The sequence below is a fragment of the Enhydra lutris genome, unplaced genomic scaffold (assembly GCF_002288905.1).
Source record: "Enhydra lutris kenyoni isolate GAN:26980312 unplaced genomic scaffold, ASM228890v2 scaffoldscaffold65, whole genome shotgun sequence".
NCBI lineage: Eukaryota > Metazoa > Chordata > Mammalia > Carnivora > Mustelidae > Enhydra > Enhydra lutris.
In genome coordinates, this window is record NW_019154149.1 from 7737546 (window position 1) to 7758174 (window position 20629).

The 20629-nt window shown below is 42.7% G+C and overlaps 1 protein-coding gene across 3 annotated transcripts in view; it reads left to right on the forward strand.

Moving 5' to 3' along the window:
- Nucleotides 1-20629, forward strand: part of LOC111158945 (ATPase phospholipid transporting 11C) — a 188197-nt gene that overhangs the window by 114286 nt on the left and 53282 nt on the right. For all 3 annotated transcript variants that reach the window (XM_022521289.1, XM_022521287.1, XM_022521288.1), the window contains exons 6-16: nt 3338-3466; nt 5245-5348; nt 7421-7471; nt 8597-8661; nt 8959-9040; nt 9939-10089; nt 10724-10921; nt 16246-16407; nt 17093-17244; nt 18263-18334; nt 20174-20247. In XM_022521289.1, coding sequence (XP_022376997.1) covers nt 3338-3466; nt 5245-5348; nt 7421-7471; nt 8597-8661; nt 8959-9040; nt 9939-10089; nt 10724-10921; nt 16246-16407; nt 17093-17244; nt 18263-18334; nt 20174-20247 — 1240 coding nt within the window. The remainder of the gene's footprint in view (nt 1-3337; nt 3467-5244; nt 5349-7420; nt 7472-8596; nt 8662-8958; nt 9041-9938; nt 10090-10723; nt 10922-16245; nt 16408-17092; nt 17245-18262; nt 18335-20173; nt 20248-20629) is intronic.

The following is a 20629-nucleotide window of genomic DNA, read 5'->3' on the forward strand; positions in this document are numbered from 1 at the left end:
TCCTCTTTCTCTCTGCCTGCCTCTCTGCCTACTTGTGATCTCTGTCATAGATAAATAAAAATCTTAAAAAAAAAGATTTTATTTATTTATTTGATAGAGACACAGTGAGAGAGGGAACACAAGCAGGGGGAGTGGGAGAGAGAGAAGCAGGCTTCCAACTCAGCCCGATGTGGGGCTCGATCCCAGGACCCTGGGATCATGACCTGAGCTGAAGGCGGATGCTTAGCAACTGAGCCACCCAGGTGTCCCCGGAACAGAGTGATTCCTTGGTCCTCCTGCTGGAGTCTCAGCATTAAGCAGGTGCGCACACCTTTGCCTCACTCCTGAATACCTTGTCACAGAACTGCCACCCCCCCTCCAATGGCACTTGAACTTCCTGGGCTGGTGCCCCGGTAGCCATGGGTTTTCTGTCCCGTCCCCAGCAGCAGATGGTGTTTATTCTGTGTCTCCTCTAGCAGTGGTGACGTTTTCCTGAGACCAGGCCAAGGGAGGGTTTTTCTTGCCTTTCTCCTAGACATAGATGGGTTTTGCCTCAAGCGAGAGGGGGGTCCAGGATTATGGCATCTCTCGAATCTGTGTCTCCACAGCGGTCAGGCGCATGCGGCTGGCCCGTGCCGGTGAGGGCAGGCTCCTGTAGGTCTCCGGCCCTCGCCTTGTCTCCCCAGCACCCACTGGATGCCTGCAGAGCAGAACGGATGCGGGGTTACGATCCCCTCTTTTCTCGTAGGTTTACAGATTTCAGACTGTCACATTAGCTCCTACCAAGCCTTTAAGAATCGGTTCAAAATCCACTTGTTTTCTTCTTCTGCCCTTTTATGGCAGTCGCCGCTTGCTCCTGTGCCTTGTCACTTGTGAAGCAGTTCTCTTCTCCTGTCTCTCCTCGGAAGGACTTTTCGCCCTTTGAAATGCCGTTGACTTGGTTGCCTCGCAACCTCAGCTTTCTGACAAACTGAAAAAACACATAATTTTGTAGATTATCTGGCGTTTTCTAATATTTATCATGAGGGATGGTGATGTTCTTTTGCTGCTTTTAAAAAAAGCCCTTCCCATGTGAGGGAAACTGGAAGGGGAGGTGAACCGTGAGAGACTATGGACTCTGAAAAACAACCTGAGGGTTTTGAAGGGGCGGGGGGTGGGAGGTTGGGGGAGCCAGGTGGTGGGTATTGGAGAGGGCACGGACTGCATGGAGCACTGGATGTGATGCAAAAACAATGAATTCTGTTACGCTGAGAAGATATTAAAAAATAAATTATTTTTTAGAAAAAAAGCCCTTCCCACCCTGCCTTAGGGTAAGGCTTGGCCCCCTGAGCCCGGCCTGCCCGCCCTCTGAGGTCTGCCGTCTGGCCATCTCACCAGCCTCAACTTGCGCTCCAGTTACAGAACCTTCCCAGTTCATATCTGAGCAAATCATACGTGCTGTAGAAAAGATCGTCTCTTTGTGGTTTTTATGTGTCGCTGCCTAAGAATCATCTTCCATCCTTGAATGAGCGTTTCTTTCTTTTAAGATGATTGAGGATTTTGATTGTTATTTCTCTTCTGTGGATTTAATCATAGGTTGTGCTTTTATGCAAGCAACACAAGTGTTTATGTAAGTGAGAAAGGAAAGATCCAACAAAATATTATTTACAAATTAGTTCCGTTAATGATGCTGTTGCTCTTGGCTGCTGATTAAGATTGGCGAGAAAATAAAATTGTTCCTGAATAGGTCTTGAAATCCACATCTCTCTCTGCCAAATCATGTAGCAAATAGGAGGCAGGTGTGTGTCATTAAGCCAACGTTTCACGACCGGTGTGTCCAGGTCGGTGTGCTAGGTACGGACTTCCTGGTCACACCGGAGTGGGTTGTCTTCTTCCACGAGCAGCTTCCTCCCTTCATCTCAGGTGCTGCACAAAATTTTCTCTGCCACAGGATGAAAAAGTCTGGGAGGCCCTGAACTCTAGACGATTTCTTATGTCCCTCCCCAAAACAGGACTCTTCAGAGGTTGGGAGTAAAGTAGTGGCCGTGTATGTGTAAGAAGTATCAAATGGTGAATCTGTGCTGGGTCCTCTGCGAACCGTTTTACCTGTGTCCTCCTTTCATGCTCAAACCAGTCCGGCGAGGGAGTTCTAATCACCTGAGGCACTCACCCAAGCTCATGTGAAGTGGCAGAGCTTGGCCACAAAGTCAGGTTACAGAGTCCTACTTTGTGGGGCACCTGGGTGGCTCAGTGGGTTAAGTTTCTGACTCTTGATTTCGGCTCAAGTCATGATCTCAGGGTCAGGAAATTGAGCCCCACATTGGGCTCGTGCTGAGCGCGGAATCTGTGTGTCCCTCTCCCTCTGCTCCTCCCCCTGCACTCTCTCCCTCTCTCAAATACATAAATAAGTAAAATCTTTAAGAAGAAGTTCTACCGGGGGCGCCTGGGTGGCTCAGTGGGTTAAGGCCTCTGCCTTCAGCTCAGGTCATGATCCTGGAGTTCTGGGATCGAGCCCCGCATCAGGCTCTCTGCTCGGCGGGGAGCTTGCTTCCCCCTCTCTCTCTCTGCTTCCGTCTCTGCCTGCTTGTGATCTCTGTCTGTTCAATAAATAAATGAAATGTTAAAAAAAAGAAAAGAAAAAGTTCTACCTTTTAACCATTATGACTTATTCCCTGCATTTTAAATTATGTGCACTAGAAATGGTTCCTGATTTCTTCTCATGGTTTGCCTCTACTTGAGCTTTGGGTACTTGCTGATAGGAAATCATTTCCCGTGGCTGTAGTAATGGAGTCTTCTGACTGCAGGATGAATTATTGGAAAGCGACCTGTTTGAAAATTATCTCTTTGTCAAATGTTATGGGAAAAGTAGATGCCTCTCCAGCTGGCTAAGTTTTTCCGAGCACTGAAGAAGGGCCTGGCACCCAACAGTAACAGCTGGTGTTAGCACAGGCAAAGCAAAGCATGTTGAAATACGCACGACGCGGAGTAGGACAGTGGCTGCCCAGTGTTCAGGAAGTGCTCAGGTCGAGACACGCAGATTTTCAGGATTGATTGATGAACTGACAGTGGTCATTGTATATCGAACAGCAGTGCCAAAAAACGTCAGAGAGCAGACGGCTTCCAGGGTACTGAAATGCTTTCTTTGAAAGTAAAGTTCACTAGTAAGGTAATCTGACGGCATCGGTCAGTTCTTGTGACCTTGCAGAGGATTCTGAATGTTGAATAATGTTCTTTTCATCTTTCCCATGGCCTGCAATGCTGAGACACTCCCTAGGAGCGGGAGGGGTCTCCTGCTACTGTTTCGGCTTCAGTTTTGAGGTATAATGAATGCTTTGTTTGGAATTAAGAATATTTGTATTTCTTTTTCTCTCTCTGCTAGGTCGGTGATGTAGTAGAAGTACAGGCAGATGAAACCTTCCCCTGTGATCTCATTCTTCTCTCATCCTGCACTGGCGACGGAACCTGTTACGTGACTACAGCCAGTCTTGATGGGGAATCCAACTGCAAAGTAAGGGAGAGGAAACCTTGCCTCAACATCTCGAGCTCAGGGTAGTTAGTCATACAGGACTGCTTCCCACGGCTCCCAGTCTTTTATCTTGTTTTTTCTATTTGTGCAAAGTTTTGTATTTGAAGGCAGCTTTTATATAATTGTGTTTGAACGTCCAAGCAGTTACTCAACTTTAGGGAAAAGCGTGGTGTTCGGCGAGGAAAATCCATGCCCCAAATAAAAGCCACCACGTTTTCTGTAGCCCTGTTTGCATTGATAGCGACATATCCCATTCGATGTTTTCTTTGGGCTTTTTCAAATGAATGTCGTTGTAGGCTTAAACTATGTAACTATAAAAATAACTTCCTGTACTCTAACCGCCGATCTATTTTTATTTTTAAAGTGATGCTTTTCTTGAAAAATGTTTATTCATGGCCTATAGGAACTCTTATTTGGAGTAGTTTGGTTGCTCTTTAAAAAACACCTTAGGGTCTTGTTTGGCAAATGTTTGTTCATTGCAAGTAGGAAGAATTATAAACGAGCTAAAGTAGGTTTGCTCAAATTGGAGGCTAACTTTCTTCCACAGTACTTAATGGCAATCCGTTCTTGGCCGTCGTCCAGAGCTCCACAGGGTATGGAGGTGTATCCTCTCTCTGCTGCGTTTAAGGAAGGGCACTAATGTGCTCACCTCTGTGTGTATCCTTGAGGGCTTTTCTCTGCTTGTTTTTTTTCCATCTGGAATCGAGAACCAGAACTCAGTATGTGAAACAGGAACTGAAATGCCTGGGAGATGACTAATTCTGTACGTCAAGGGCATGGCGATGAACTAGTGCTTTTAAATTGTTCAAAAGCAAAATTAAATTTGAGGAACTGTAAGGATAAAAATCAAGAAATCTACCTAAAGATGCCCTAATAGGGGAAAAAGTTGTTTAGAGGAAGAAAACTTTTAAGTGGCTTCTTTGTTCAGTTAAGTTGATCTGATCAGATCTGCTAAAAAGTACATAGGTTTTCAAAATCAGGGGAGAGTTTTAAATAGAACTCAGGCAGTTCCGTAATATTCCCAGAAGACCATGCGACAGCTTTCCCTTCTGCATAAGTGGTACAGTCTTGGAGTCTGTGTTAGCCCTCCTTTGATGATTTATAAATGGGTTTATTGGCGCCTGCCTTGAGTTCTGGGTAAATCAAGTGCATAATATACTCTAGTAGAATATGCCAACTGTCTGACTAAAGCAAAACACATCATATCGCTGCTCTTCCTATGAAATGTAGCCTCTTTGGGCATTTTCAATATGATTAATTATGCTATTTGTGTAGTGGAACTATTAATGAATTTTTTCTTTCAGTTGGCAAAATGTTAGCCTTCTTATGACCCAAAGGGTTATGTTCAATTCATATGTATACATTGATATCACGGTACCCTCTGGTGAACAAAATAACAGAGCTCAGTTCTATAAATAGGAGAAAAAGTAAATGGATTAAGTTTTTCATTGGGTTTTCCGTTAAGGATATGCATGCTACAAAATGGAATTCTCTCTGCTGTCACTATCAGGGAAAGCTTTTAGTTTTTTCATTATCTTCTAAATCTCTTTGCAGCGGGGTTATCTTTCTAATTATTTGTAATATATTCGAAGAATAATACCATAAAATTTAGTTAGTGGGAAGCATGCATCAATATTTGTATTATTCTGCCAAAGCCTCTTACTAAAAACATACTGTGTTGCCAGAATAAGGTGGGTGTACGATGATGAAAAAAATCCCTTTGTCTTGGTTTTGCCTTTTCTTCTGCTTTTCTCATCTAGACACATTATGCGGTACGGGACACCATTGCACTATGTACAGCTGAGTCCATTCATACCCTCCGAGCAGCAATCGAATGTGAGCAGCCGCAGCCGGACCTCTACAAGTAAGAATCCCCTGGTTGTGATCTGCCCTGTGTGATAGTCTGTTGACTCTGCTGCTCCTTGCCACCAGTATCGTGAAGAGACACCCACCGCTTTCCAGCCCTCCTTCGTTCATGTTTTTATGAGCTGTTCTTTTCCTTCTGGCAGGGAAATGAATCAAATCAGCCTTGTTCACTACCAGCCCAAGATAAATCACTGTAGGCCCAGACACCTTTGCGTTTTAAGATTATGTTACACCGTAAGGCTGCTCCGTCAGATTCATGTATTTAATCAGAGTTAATGAAAAGAAAAATAAGCCACTGGATATGTCCTCCAACATTAAAGAGAGGAAGGGGATATGGGGCCACACACTATTCCTTTTTTATGAGGATTATGCTGAACTCAGTATTGCAAATAGGCTGCTTTTTGTCTACTGAGATTTCCTCTATTTTACTATACTCGGGCTTTCTGGAGTAGACTTGCTGATGAACAGTCATTGTAGGTTCTCAGAAATTTGGCATTTGATTTTTAAGACTGGTTAGTTTGGTTGATTAGAGCATGCTGTTAATGAGGGTAGAGTAACAAGTTTTATCCTCACGTGGGCCAGTTAATCTCATTCTATTCCCTCATACAGATGGCCTCAATTACCCGTGCCAGGCATCTTGTTAACGAATTCTGTTGGTCATAATGGGGGGCCAAATGGTTGGACGTGGCTTAACACCATCGCACAGTAGTAGAAAAACAGTATTCATCCCACTATGAGAACAGTGCCTTCCCTCCTTCCCATCACTCCTTTATTCCGTATGCACCCTGAGAGTAGGAACTAGGATCATAAAACAAAACAGCTGTTCCCTGCCTTCAGGGAGCTCAGACTTTGCAAGGCAGATAAATATTTATTAAAGCTAGGCCTATAGTACAGCGACATAATAGAACAGACTGAAACGCCCATGGAGTCACAGAAGAAGGGGTGGCCAATTCTGCCTGTGTTAGAGACCAGGATGCTTTTCTGCATGTTCATATGGCAGCTCCTAAATTTTTCAGTTACTTTAAATATGAAGGAGAATTTTAGGGCAGGGAAGGTTATTCCTGATTTCTCTGGACTAGACTGAGTGTCCTTGATTTGTGACTTCAGAACACCTGTGCTTCCACAACCTGAGCAGTGATCATTTACATTGTAATTGCCTGTTAACTTATCTGCCTTTAGTGGGAGGAACATGTCTTTCTGGCTTCCCAGTGGGTCCCCAGCACCTACCACAGCACTGGCACAATTAACACGTGGTGAATAAATGAGCAGACCATCATACTTTGTGTACGTAGTAATCACGGTTCACTTTTTCTGAAAAACAGTGATGATGCAAACTATAAAATACGCATAACTCTCTCTTGTTAAGGAGAGTTAGGCCACCTTACCCCATTTTTGGAGAAATGCACATTATCGTGTGTCTAGCCATGTTAAGTGAGCAGATCAAGCTCGGTATTGCGATCAGCGGAAAGAGAGAGGTTGGAAATTTCCGAGATGGTCATCAGATGTTTGCCCCCTGAGACTCGTGCAGTGGTTCTCAAAGGGTGATCATGGGCCAGCACAGCATCACCTGGAAACTTGTTGGGAATGCAGATTCTCACCTGAATCCAAAGCTTTGGGGTGGGGCCCCAAAGTGCCCCATTTAACAAGCACTCCGGTGGATCTGTTGCACGCACAAGTGAAAAAACCACTGAACTAAGGGGTTTAAGTTGTGTGTTAGCACCAGAAACCTCTCTTCACATGCATCCAGAATAGAGGGTAATTATTTGTGGAACGTATAAATGAGCGGGGGTGTTCTGTGCCCGCACAGTGCCAAGTAGAGTCTGAAAATCAATTTGGAATCTTTGTGTTCTTATAACCCATGCTATTATTTTTAAAATTATATGAAAATGTTACACATTGTGTTGTATGTTAGCATAACTTTTTTTCCCAGAAATATAATGGGTTTTTGTAGTTCATTCAGTCTTACCTCTTTTGTATTATCTGTATCTTGATTCATTCCCATTTACGTGGTTATATATAGATCTTTACGTTGATATAGAAGACACGTTTGCCATTGTGTTCTTTTTGCAGGTTTGTTGGGCGAATCAATATCTATAGTAATAGTCTTGAGGCGGTTGCCAGGTTAGTTTGTCCTTCCTTTCATCTGTCCTTTTCGGGAGGAGGCGGGTATATTTCTCTTTAAAGCCCCTTAAAATACCTGGGGTGCCTGGGTGGCTCAGTGGGTTAAGCCTCTGCCTTCAGCTCAGGTCATGATCCCTGGATCCTGGGATCGAGCCCCGCATTCCTCTCTCTGCTCAGCGGGGAGCCTGCTTCCCCCCTCTCTCTCTGCTCAGCGGGGAGCCTGCTTCCCCCCTCTCTCTCTGCCTGCCTCTCTGCCTACTTGCGATCTCTGTCTGTCAAATAAATAAGTAAAATCTTTTTTTTTTTAAAGCCCTTTAAAATACCCCAATACTTCTCTGTATAGAAAAGGCTGGAGAGGTGAATAAACCTGGATTAACTAGCTGGCATCCCAGTAGGCGGGCGGTGTTGCGAATGATGCCGAGGGTGTCTGAAATCGCAGAGCTCCGGGCCCTGGGGGGCCCACATCTGTTCTGGTTGTGCAGTGGCAGACTGTATTGGGGGTACACCTGGAGAGTGGTGGCTAAGGGAGAGTAAATGAGGGATAAGGCAGTAGATGAAAAGCCGAGAGAATTACCTGGACTGAAAGAAAATGAAGGGCTAATCATTTATAATGAACCAATTCAAATAAAAAGGGCTGTTTTCTTCCTTCTTCTATCATCCAGTTAATTACCTCAATTTTTCCACTTGGAAAAGGAATTTAAACGCTGGCCGCCCAGTGATTGCCCCAAAGGCGGGTTTACACTCTAAATATGTCAGTATGTCTTTCCACCTTGACGGCTGCTTTCCCAGTCTTTTGTCACCTTTTCTTTCTGTTGCTTGCTGTCTGCCGCTCTGTACCGCTCTTGCTGTCTGTGAATCAGAATCCTTTTCTCTGTGTGCCCCCGCTTTACCTCTGCGTGTTGCTGGCGACTCTTATTCTCTGCTTCCAACTGTGCTGTATCCTCAAGGAGGTTCAGAGGGAAAGATCTTTCGGCTCATCCTGGGGCGTAAGCATATGATATAAGTGGAAAGATACATTCTGAACCCCTTGGAGATAGAGGTGTGTTAGGGCGAAATATGTCCCCAGAGTTGATGATGCTATTTTTTGGGGGCTGTTTGGATAAGCTGTGTTCATTTTTCATTTAGGTCTCTGGGACCTGAGAATCTCTTATTGAAAGGAGCTACACTAAAAAATACCAAGAAGATATATGGTGAACAGTTTTTAAGATCTCCTTATTATTATTGTAAAGCCTGTGCATAAATAGTGCATGTTACAAATTGGACATGGCAGATACTTGCCACTCAGTCTAAGCCTGTTTTTAGGTGTTAGGACTTTATAAGATGGTAAATAAACTATAAATATGACAATCAAGTACGTAGAATGAAAATTTATATTATAAATGATGCGTCAGCTGGTGACTAGACTCAGGTTAAGATACAGCTTGGTGGGAAGTCGGCTGGCGGTCATAATTGTGACCTAGTTTTCACTGTCTTCTTTTATGCCTTAGGAGTTGCTGTTTACACTGGGATGGAAACCAAAATGGCTTTGAACTACCAAGGGAAATCTCAGAAGCGTTCTGCTGTTGAAAAGTTAGTGTGCACCACGATCTCTTTGAACTGTGATATAGTTAGTTTTCGGTAATTCCGAATAACAGCTGTGACAAAGAAACAACATCCGTTACAATAGCAGCTACCACATTGAGCACTTAGGTTCCAGAATTGTGCTCAGTGATTTGTATGTCTGATTTCGTTTAATCCTCTGAGCGGCAACGTGGTGGGACTCCTGTTAGCCTATCTGCTTTGCACAGGAAGCAGTGATCTCTGAGCCGGGTGACTTACCTAAGCTCATGTAGCTCTTCAAGGGCAAAGTCTAGTTGAATTAGAATTTTGCTCCCTTTTGCTGCTGGATAGTGGTTTGGGGTCCTCTAGTTGCTGTATGTAAGGAAGTTCAACGACGTAGGTAATAGTCTCCTGCTAGAGCTTCAAGCCCATTGTTCCAGCATGGACCTCACTGTCATTGCCGTGGATATCCCATGTATCAGTGGCACCCTCTCCATAGGCCTACTTGCAGATCAGAGGAGTCCACGCTAAGTATGAGGATTTCACACTGGCTCCCCCACCCTCTACTGCAAACCCTTAGGATTTAGGGAAATGGAAACAACCTATTCTTTCTTTAAGGGGTGAGTAGGTACGGTCTATTCATGTGTGTGTCTCCTGTCACTTTATAGGATCCTTCTTTTTTTTTTTTGTAAGTGCATTAAGGTAGTCAACCACTGTACTTTGGGGAGCATTGGTGACCAGCAAACAGGTCAGGAGGTCAGGGCTGGCTTTTCCACTTTACCAGCTGAGAGTAAGGCTTCTGCAGTGATAACTGTGCTTACCCATCGTCCACAGGAGAGGCTTTAGGAAACTGAATGGCTTAATTTTTACATGGTTGATATCTTAAATAATTATATAGTTTTTAAATCCATAATATCTTCTTTTTCAGATCCATTAATGCCTTCTTGATTGTGTATTTATTTCTGTTACTGACCAAAGCTGCAGTATGCACTACTCTAAAGTACGTTTGGCAAAGTACCCCGTATAACGATGAACCTTGGTACAACCAAAAGACTCAGAAAGAGCGGGAATCGTTGAAGGTAATCAGTTTTATGCTGCAACTTTTAACTCTTGCTAAAAATTTTAACTCTAGCCCTTTGTGACCGAGCCACCCTTTATTGAAATGTTATTTAGATAATGATACCTTTTGCTGGCTTCCGAGTTTTCTCAGGTTGTATGGTAGCCCCAAGCTGTTAGACATTTAAGAAGTTTTATAGGATTTTTTTCTTTTACTTTAGGCATCTGTTCTTATTTTTAGCTCTTTAGTTAAAGAGTTTGAAACAGCTGATCAAGAATCTCTGGTTATATGTCTCTGGCTGTACCCAAGAATCTGTGTGACTATACATGAGCTTGGAATATGTCATAAGTAGATGCCTACCCAGAAACTTCGATCCTGTGTTTGTACTGGGGGGACGGCAGAGAATTTAAGGAAGTGAAAAAGTGTTAAGAGGTACATTTACTGAAGTATAATGATAAATTGGGGATGTTTTTAAAATGTTCTTTTCACATACTGTGATGAGAACTTTGGCCAACGGGATAGTATCATTAGGAACTTTATAGCAACAGCAGTGCTTTTAGCATTGAAATAAAAAGAAAAGTTAACTGGTTCTTTATCTTGCACTTGTTGGCTAGAACTGTGTATCTAATCAGCGCAAACTATTTCTTTTGTTTTAGGTTTTGAAGATGTTCACTGACTTCCTGTCATTTATGGTTCTGTTCAACTTTATCATACCTGTATCCATGTATGTCACGGTAGAAATGCAGAAATTCTTGGGCTCCTTCTTCATTTCATGGGATAAGGACTTTTATGATGAAGAAATTAATGAAGGAGCCCTGGTTAACACATCAGACCTTAATGAAGAACTTGGTCAGGTTAGAATGTATTTTTACTTGAAATAAGTTAATGTATTGAAAATATCTGTTCTTATACTCTGGCTTACCAATGTATGTGACCATTTCACGTTGGGAAATGTGATTCAGATATTCTTTTATCCAGGCATATAACAAAGACAAGCAGTGTTTTCATAGCTGTAGCATTCATTATCTTGTTGGCATTTTCGAGGAGTAGCCCACTTTATATATTAAATTTGAATGTGACGGAAATTTTCTTTACAACTCACCTGGCGATGTTGTTAGATTATGGGCTGTTGCTTTGGAACAGACACATGTAGTTGGTCTTCCTCAGCATCTGTTACCAGTTGGGGATAGACTCTGGGGTAGTCAGTAAAGCTTTTCTATGACTGTGTTTTGTTCCATAAGCAGCATTGACTAGAGTTGTCCTGTTGATGTTGTCTTGGTACATTTCTGATCAGACAGAATACATTCCTAGCAAGCAGAGTTGTTAACTCCAGGGCAGGAATTTAAATGAAGTCAGAATGTGGGGGCATGTGCTCCTCAGAATGCTTTTTGCTTCGTACACCAGTGCGGCCTAGGCTGTGGCCTCATTTCTAAGGCAGGTGCATTTGTTCCCAGTGTGGTATGGTCTAGCTATAATTCTTCAAATGGTGACTTTGAAGGTGATTTTCTCATCAGTATTGAGAAAGTTCTTCCCTTTGTCTGGATGTACTGTGTGTCACGTAATGCTCTTCACAGGCTGGGGGAATTTTTTGGCTTTCATTTAACTCTCATGATATTTAGAATGTCAAGGCTGTGGAAATGTCATTTCTATGACTGGGAGATACAAATTCGGTTAATGGAACTGTGCGGCTGGAACAGGGCCTCACACTTGTTTTAAATGGTGCCAAGTTGCATCTACGCCTCAAAACCCTCCTCCCGAATGTAGCCCCCCACGGCCCCCACTCTTTCTGTTCTTCACCCAGCCGTGCCTAGACTGAAGTACCATCTTAACAACAACAGGCACAAGGGGGAAAGGACACTCCAGATACCAGTTTTATTGAGAGCTGACAACATGACTCCAGGATCCCAGACTGTGGAATCTGCATCCCACAGAGATACTGAGTCACCAAGGATAGAACAAGAATTGAATGAACAAATGCTTTTTTCCCTTAGATATTGTTCCCAGAAGATTCTTTTGAAGGTGACTTCAGCTGCCACAGCTGACCTTACTTAGCCTTTGTAAACCACTTTTCATCCAGGAACAGAGCTGTCTGAAGAGAACTACTCTGGTCCCAATAAAAAGCATTGATTACAGCATTACTGCATTAAAAAAAAAAAAAAACTGAGTTACAAGCCACCTCTGGTGAACTTTCCCTCCCTGACAGGTGATTTAGTTGAGTAAATCTACCTCATCTAGATCCGGTGCCTGGTTCACCTACCCAAGGATGAATGAGGCCATAGCCCCAGGACTCCGCAAATAGAGCTGCCATCATGCCGCATGTGACTCCTAACGCTGTCTAGAGACAGGAAGGATATCCAAGACAGGTGCCACTCAAATGAGGTTCTTAAATCTTCCAGACCCCCACCTCAGCAGATTCCATATTACCTAGTGGAAGGTAATCTTATTCCTATCATTCAGGCTGTATTCACACTGCAGAAAGCAAAGTAGAGCTTTGGGTAATGATCTGGTAAATTTGATCACTGAAAAGAGACTGGAGTTTTCATTTCAGCCACCACTTCTTTCCCCTACCAAAACCTGCCTTTCTGGCTGTGACTGTCATTTAGTCAAAGCACTGAGTTAATAGCCAGACCACCACTTTCATTTATATGGTGTAAAAACAACTTGCCTTCATTATCAGCTTATACGTGTGGAAACTACCTGAATGAAAATGCAAAGAAGTCTTGAAATAGTTCCCTAGGCCATTTACTATTCAGTGGACCAGTATGCACAAAATTGAGTGTAACCAGCTTCCTCCTTGATGAGTCATAATTTCAGATCTGTACGACTTTTTATGTTATAAAAAAGCAGTGTCAATTAGGTCCCACTGATACCATTGCAAATACTTGCTTAATCTCTTTTAAAATGACCCACATTGAGGGGCGCCTGGATGGCTTAGTTGAATGGCCAACTCTTGGTCTTGGCTCAGGTCTTGATCTCGGGGTCATGGGTTTGGGCCCCGCATTGGGCTCCGTGCTGGGCATGGAGCCTACTTTTAAAAAAAATGACCCACACTGATATTTTAAAAATGGGAAGATACATTTAGGACAGTGTTTGACTTGAGAAACAAAAAGAAGTAAGAGCAGCTGGGTGGCACAGTCTGTTGAGCAACCGACTCTTGGTCTTGGCTCAGGTTGTGAGATCCAGCCCCAAATCTCTCTCCCTCACCCTCTGCCCCTCCCACTTATGTGCGTGCTCTCAAGCTTGCTCTTTCTCCCCCAACCCCCAGAATAAGTACATCTGTAGAAAAAAGGAAGTAGACTGTTCAGTTGGAAAAGAATGGAGTCTTATGATCAGGCATCAGTCTTTTAGGCAACCAAATGGTTTCAATCCATCTTGAAAATATTTTGGGGTAGCCTCCTGCTTTATAGCCCCTTCAGGTCTTGCAGCGATGCCTAATGGTGTGTCTGGGTATATACTCTGATTCCAGTAATTCAATCCCACTGTTACGTATTAAATTTACGCTATATATCAAGAATATGTTGATGGTACTGAGGTTACTATTACAAAGTATACATGAAACCCTCAAGTTGTTCACCATTCAGTTAGGAAAACATACATATCATACGTAACTATAGCAATGTGACCATAATTGATCAGAAAAATATAGGGCATGTGAGATGATGGAAAGAGTCCAGTACTGTGATTTTGGTCAAGGCAACAGCAATGACTGTCAGCATCTATCTAATACCTTATAGTTTGTAAACATTATTGTACTTTCTTTTCCAGTCTTTACAGCCTTGTGCAGGAGGCTTGGTTATTTCAGGTTAATATTTAAAGTATACAGACTTGAGAATTTTCCAAGGTCACAAAGTTAGTAGGTGGTGAAGCCAAGACACCAGAGCGAATGTTCCATTAAGTTGAATGATATGAGATTTTTGACCTACAAAATAGGCATTTCCATACGTTTGTGAACGTTAGTTCAGGGCTCTTTCCACCCTAGAACAGCTGTCTGGCTTTAGGCTTTGCATCCATAAAATGATGAGTTTCAGCTTGCTTATAGAGAAGTGCCTTTCCAGCAGCCTCAGACCTGCCACTAGAGAGGAAGAGGCTATTGTGAGTTGGGCGAGCAGGCAGCCTCTTACTCTTTAGCCCTTTTTAGTAACAGCTGATCCTCTCCTCTCCCTTGGCCGAGTACAGGGCATGTATTACAGCAGTGGTTCTCAAAGTACAATCCCTGGACCGGCAGCATCCGCATCACCTAGGAACTTAATTAGAAATGTCCATTACCTAGCGCTGCCCTAGAGCGCTGAATCAGAAACTGGGGAAACAGAGGCCAGCAATCGGAGTTTTAACAAGCCCTCCAAGTGAGAGTGATGCACACTGCAATTTGATATTGACCGTGTCAGGGTATAGTTTGTTGGCCTTACACCTGCGAGATCAATTCTACGCAGATCCATACTGCACAGAACATTCTGCGTAGGGAAACAATTGCACGATGTATTTTTTTTAAACTACCACCTTTGGCGCTTTCTAAGATTTCTAAGTGGGTTAATGCTGATCCAAATGTAGGAGGCGCAGGAACCCGGGAGAACCTTCAGGGGAAAATGACAGTAAATAATTTTGATCAGAAAAAAAATCCCAAAGATTTTTATTTCAACTGGAAAAATCTAGACGATACAGGAATAATAGCACTTGAATTAATTTAAAGGGAGAATTCAAACTTGGCTGGTTAACAGAGCAAAACAAGGAAGATTGAAATGCTATATTTGTGCCAGTGCTGCTACCGTGAAAAGCTTTGAAAAATAATTAGAAAGCAACTACTGCTGGAGTTCATCTCTTTCTCCCTTACATAATGAAAACCTTCATCTTGTGCTTATGCTTGTTCCTGTCAGCCCATAATTTTAACTATTTAAGCATAAATTGCCAAAAAGGATAAAATTGTGGGTTTCCAAAAGCCAGATGTTATAAATAGAAGAGATAAAAACTGAGATAAAATGGAAATGCTCAAAATGGTTTATTTGGCATGGAAAATTTATTTCATCGCTTACTTTTTCCATTATTTATGAAAGAATGCTTATATTATACTTTTTTTTGCTTATATTTTAACCTATTATTATAAACTTTTTTTTTTTTAACTTGGAAACTTTTTTCAGGAGTATCTAAAAATATACACAGTGTGTGGAAAGAAACTTCAATTACGTTTTTGAACATTAAAGACTTCCTGTGTCTCCTAATTAAGTAACTTGATATTATTATTTTCCCTAACCATCCATACTCTTTGATTCTATCTGCAGTATATAACACAGTGCATTTTACTTCAGTCCAGTATATTCATCAAAAATTTTACTTTTCAAGGAAAAGCTTTGTTACATGGCAGTAAATTTAAGTTCCTCTCAAATATTTTTCTGTGTGTGTGCGTACGTGCACGTGTGTGTGTGTGTGTGTGTGTGTGTGTGTGTGTGTGTAAAAGGGTCAGTCTGTTCTTACTTCCCACTTAGAAAATGGGCTTTTATTTTAGAACTTGTTTACATCAAAATAGATAAGTAATAAACTGAAAGTTTCTTAGTTTGATAAAATAGCCACATTTTTCTTATTAATCTTTTGTATTTGAACACGTCTACCTTGGACATGTGATACTATTTCACTGCCTTTAAAAATACTTGTTTGAGGGGCGCCTGGGTGGCTCAGTGGGTTGGGCCGCTGCCTTCGGCTCGGGTCATGATCTCAGGGTCCTGGGATCGAGCCCCGCATCGGGTTCTCTGCTCAGCAGGGAGCCTGCTTCCCTCTCTCTCTCTCTCTCTCTCTCTCTCTGCCTGCCTCTCTGCCTGCTTGTGATCTCTGTCAAATAAATAAATAAAATCTTTAAAAAAAACCAAACAAACAAACAAAAAAAAACTTGTTTGAGGGTGTCTGGCTGGCTCAGTCAGTGGAGCCTGCGGCTCTTGAATTTGGCATTGTGAGTTTGAACCCCACATGTGGTATGGAGTTTACTTAAATTTTTTATAATTAAAAAAAAGTTCTTACTCATTTGCCGCTCTTTTCGTAATAGTGCTTTTGTAATTAACCTGACATTTGACGAGAAGTCTTAGAAACAGTGCTCTGCTACGGATAGGAGAAGAGCCCCCCGCCTTACAGCCTAACGAAAACTTAATCACGCTGAAGGAGGTAACACTGCCTCTGTTTGTGTCCTTGTTTTTAGGTGGACTATATATTCACAGACAAGACTGGAACACTCACTGAAAATAGCATGGAATTCATTGAGTGCTGCATAGATGGACACAAATACAAAGGTGCAGCGCAGGACACCGATGGTCTCTCGCAGACTGATGGACCCTTAACGTATTTTGACAAAGCAGATAAGGTGGCATTTTCCGAATTACATTTTCCCCCGAGAGATCCTTCTGTGTGTGCATGTGCTAACTTCACGTAGTAGAAATAAGAGCTCGGAGTGCATGACACCGACTTTGGAATAACCCTTCGCTTTTTTGACTTCAGCTTCCCTGCTTCACTAACACCTCCAGAGATCGTTAATAAGCAGCATTTATAAATAGGGAGGGATGTGGAAAATGGCTTCGGGGCAAAAATTTCACTTGCCTGTCTGTCTGATCGTAATTCTTGATGCTTTGTCTTTAAAAATATGAGCTGCTCCAAGAGTGAAGTCTTTTCCAGTCATTCAAGTCCCAGGAGTGTCTAGACATTAAATGAACCCAAGTCTCCCTGCACCTGAGCTATTGCCAGATTGTGAATTGGATACTGAATGAACTCTTTCAGGCCATAAAGAATTCACCGATTTAGTATTCGGTGGCAGCAGGGTAGCCTGAATGAGCGAACACAGCCCCTAGGGTATGTTAGCTGAGACCCGGGGATGCTGTCAGGTACAAGGGAGGATATAGAGCTCATCTGAGTATTAGGGATTTAGAAATTTCAGCTACTCGGTTTGCTGGAGGTTATAACATTTTCTCACATTAATACCTTCTCTCTGTTCGCTGACTACCAGGTGATCAAAGGGAAAATAATAGAGTCATTTTTCTGTTACCCTTCAACAGAACCGAGAAGAGCTCTTTCTGCGTGCCTTGTGCTTATGTCACACTGTAGAAGTTAAAACAAATGATACTGTTGATGGGCCTACGGAATCAGCTGCGTTAACTTATATGTCCTCCTCGCCAGATGAGATCGCTTTGGTGAAAGGAGCTAAAAAGTAAGCACTTCTATTAGGTTGGGCGAATAAATTCTGGAGACGTGTCATTCAGCGTTGTACCCGTCGTTAACAACACAGTGGCTTGCACTTCAGAGTCTGGTAAGAGGGTAGAGCTCATGTTGAGTGGGCTTTACCACAAACAACAGAACACCGCTGGGACCCACGGAAGCTTCGAGAGTGGTTGGATAGGTCTCTTACCTCGCTTGTGGTAAAGATCTCACAGGTATTTGCACGTGTCCAAACTTCTCAAATTCCTCACGTTAAATAAGTATAGTTCTTTGTATATCAGTCATACCTCAAGAAGGCTGTCTTAAAAACCCTGAGGTAAGTTGTAGAGAAGTACATGAACAATTTTGAAGAGCTAAAAAAAAAAAAGGAATAAGCACTGCTTGTACTTCTCCTGAGAACAGGAAATCACAGGAGGATTAGAGTTGTTTTTTCCTCTGCTCCAATAACCTTATCTTATAAATATTCTTTAATAAAAAGCCGAAATGCTTTCTCTGTAAGTTTGTGAAAAATTTCCCAAACCTAGCCAATTAAGACCAAAAAGAAAATAGCAATGCGTAGATGTGACTTGCATTACTGTTGATAAACACCAACCGGAAGTCCAAATGTTCATATTCTATTCTGCAAATTCTGCAACAGTGGCCACTTTCTATACAACACATGCTATTTCTGAAGCGCTCTCAGCAGTTTTGACATCACTTTGTAACCGACAGTCCTGTATTACCCTTGAGGCCTGAGATGATTAAGTGGTTAAAAGGTCACCCGATGTGTCTGCTACAGAATTGGAATTACAAATTGCCTCTTGATTACAAGTCGTGACTGGGCTTTGACTTCCTCTTTCCTGTTGTCTCAGCCAGTAAAGGGAAGTATAGTTATAGACTGTTTTGTGTTGTTGTTGTTGTTGTTTTTTCACACAAAAGAGAAGAAAACAATAAGCAGGTGTGCCCCACTGCAAGGGAAAATTAATCGTTCTTTAGAGATCCACAAAGGTCTTTTTGTTGCTTTTCAACAGGTACGGGTTCACTTTTGTAGGAATTCGGAACGGCCATATGAGAGTAGAGAACCAAAGAAAAGAAATAGAAGAGTAAGTAGCGTGGTGTGTTTGATGTTTGTGACGTCTTAACCCCACAGTCAACCTTGGGTGGATTTCGGAAGGGCCACAAAGGAAACTTCTTTCATCTATAAATGGATAAGACTCTGCTTTCCGGGTTGGAGTTTTATGTAAATGTAGCTGGAGTGGAAGACCTTTTTCTAGAGTGGTAGTAACTGGGACTTGAGATGGAAATTATTTGTTTGGTTCACATGTGGGTCCAAGAGCCCGAATGAGAATCTGCCTGGACTTTCTTTCTGAAACACAGATGCTAATGTTAGGTCTCCAGCACACGCTGTAAGAAAAATCCATGAACTTGTATGAAACCTTCCGCTGTCCAGAACCCAGCCAGTCACTCTGGGATGGCAGACTCAACCAGTCATGGCAACTTTGGTGTCAGAAGCTTTGTCTTATTCTCCCCCACTCAAATGTGAGCCCCAGGGCAAAAACCCCGAGGCGGAAGTGTTTTGGGTCCTTTTTTTTTTTTTTTCCTCCTACAGAGAGCCCAACGAACAAAACCGCCTTGGCTTAATAGCAGATTTTAATTAGGGTCTGTGATTAATTTGAATTCCTTCATCTGAACTCGAAATGTAATTATCTGACTTCTATTCTGGCCCCTAGCCTCTCAGGAGACCCATCTCAGAAACCTGTAATATGTGTAGATGTGTTTGGGGAGTGGACCCCTTAGGGAAATGATGCCTAAAAGCCAGGCAAAGGCTCTTTGGCCTGACTGCCAGGAACCCGGATCATGATTAGAGTCCAGATTCTAGCCGGTTCACAACAGTGCCCCCATCTGGTCGACACCAAATGATACGTTCCGTGTAGATCTCCTTCACACCTCCCAGAAAGGGTGCCCTGCCCACTCCCATCAAAAACAGGCTTCATAGTAAATATTCTTAGGTCAACTACTTGCGTCCAAGTTGCTCATTTTCAAAAAATATTTCCCCATGTCTTTGTAATAATTAACCCTATTTTTACTCTTCTGTCTTCTTTCATCTGATTTATTAACCCAGTACAAATCTGATCATATCATTCCACTGCTTGAACCCTACAGTGACTTCCTGTTGCTCGTAGGATAAAATTCCAAATCTCAGAAATGGACCACAATGTTTTCAGCTCCCGGCCCTTGCTTCCCCCTCTGGCTGTGCCCCCACCAACTAGATTTCAAGCTTCAGTGAACTATTTCTGCACATGCCTTTTTCTCTACTCACTATGCCATGCCACCCTTTTTTCATCATGTCACTCCTGCAGACCACAGACGAGGCACTACCTCTTCCGGGAAGCCTTCCTTCAGATATCTTCTTTCTGGGCTCTCACATCTCCCCTGTGAGTTTCTTTATTACAGTGTGTGGCTGATTGAGACGCAGTCCTTTCATTACCCTCCACCTCCCTTATCACACAATGAACCTCTTGAGGGAAGGAACTCAGGCAGAGTCATGTCTTTTTCCCAGTACCTAGCATGGTGCTCGACCCATAGTAAGCACCCCATCGACAATTAAAATGATTGGCAAGATGGGACTATTTCTAGACCCCTCCAGAAATGGCTTGTCTGGGCAGCTCTTTGTCTGCCAGTCCTATGTCGTCACTCTGTCTTTATCATTTGCAGTAATCTAATGGGAGGATACAGATATCCCTTAACCAACGCTGGCATGCTCTGACACCACGTTCTAAGCGCAGAAAAATGTCAGAGTCCCAATGGAAAGTGACAGCTGTGCCCTCAGCCAGCAACCCTTACCAGAAGGGGAGAATTCTATTCAGGATGTTTCTGTGGTGGGATATTTTTCCCCAGTGTGGCCTAGGTATTTTCTCTTTCTCATTTTTCTCCTCATAAAGGTATGAACTTCTTCACACCTTAAACTTTGACGCTGTCCGTCGTCGTATGAGTGTCATTGTGAAGACTCAAGCAGGTATACATTTTTAAATAAAAACTTGACTTTTTCTCTTTTTCCATTTGTATATTTGTATGTTGATCAGTTATTTTAAGGAAGGAAAACATCTCATGTAGTAATAGATGACTACCTTAAAGTCATGCAAAGCAGTAACTTCTGTGTACGCCCTAATGTGCTTCTGTAAGCACGTATGTACAGTTTGCCGAATTGCCAGAGGCAGAGCCCTCGTATGACAGTATGTGAATTTTCTCGGAAACTGAACTCTACTCTTCAGTCCTGAGTGTCCAGGCAGAAACTGAAAGGGTGACTTTTTTATAATTCATGGTACTGACCAATCGCAGTAATGTCTACATGTAGCAGCCCAGTACAGCGGGATGGTTTGAGATTAACTAGCAGTAGA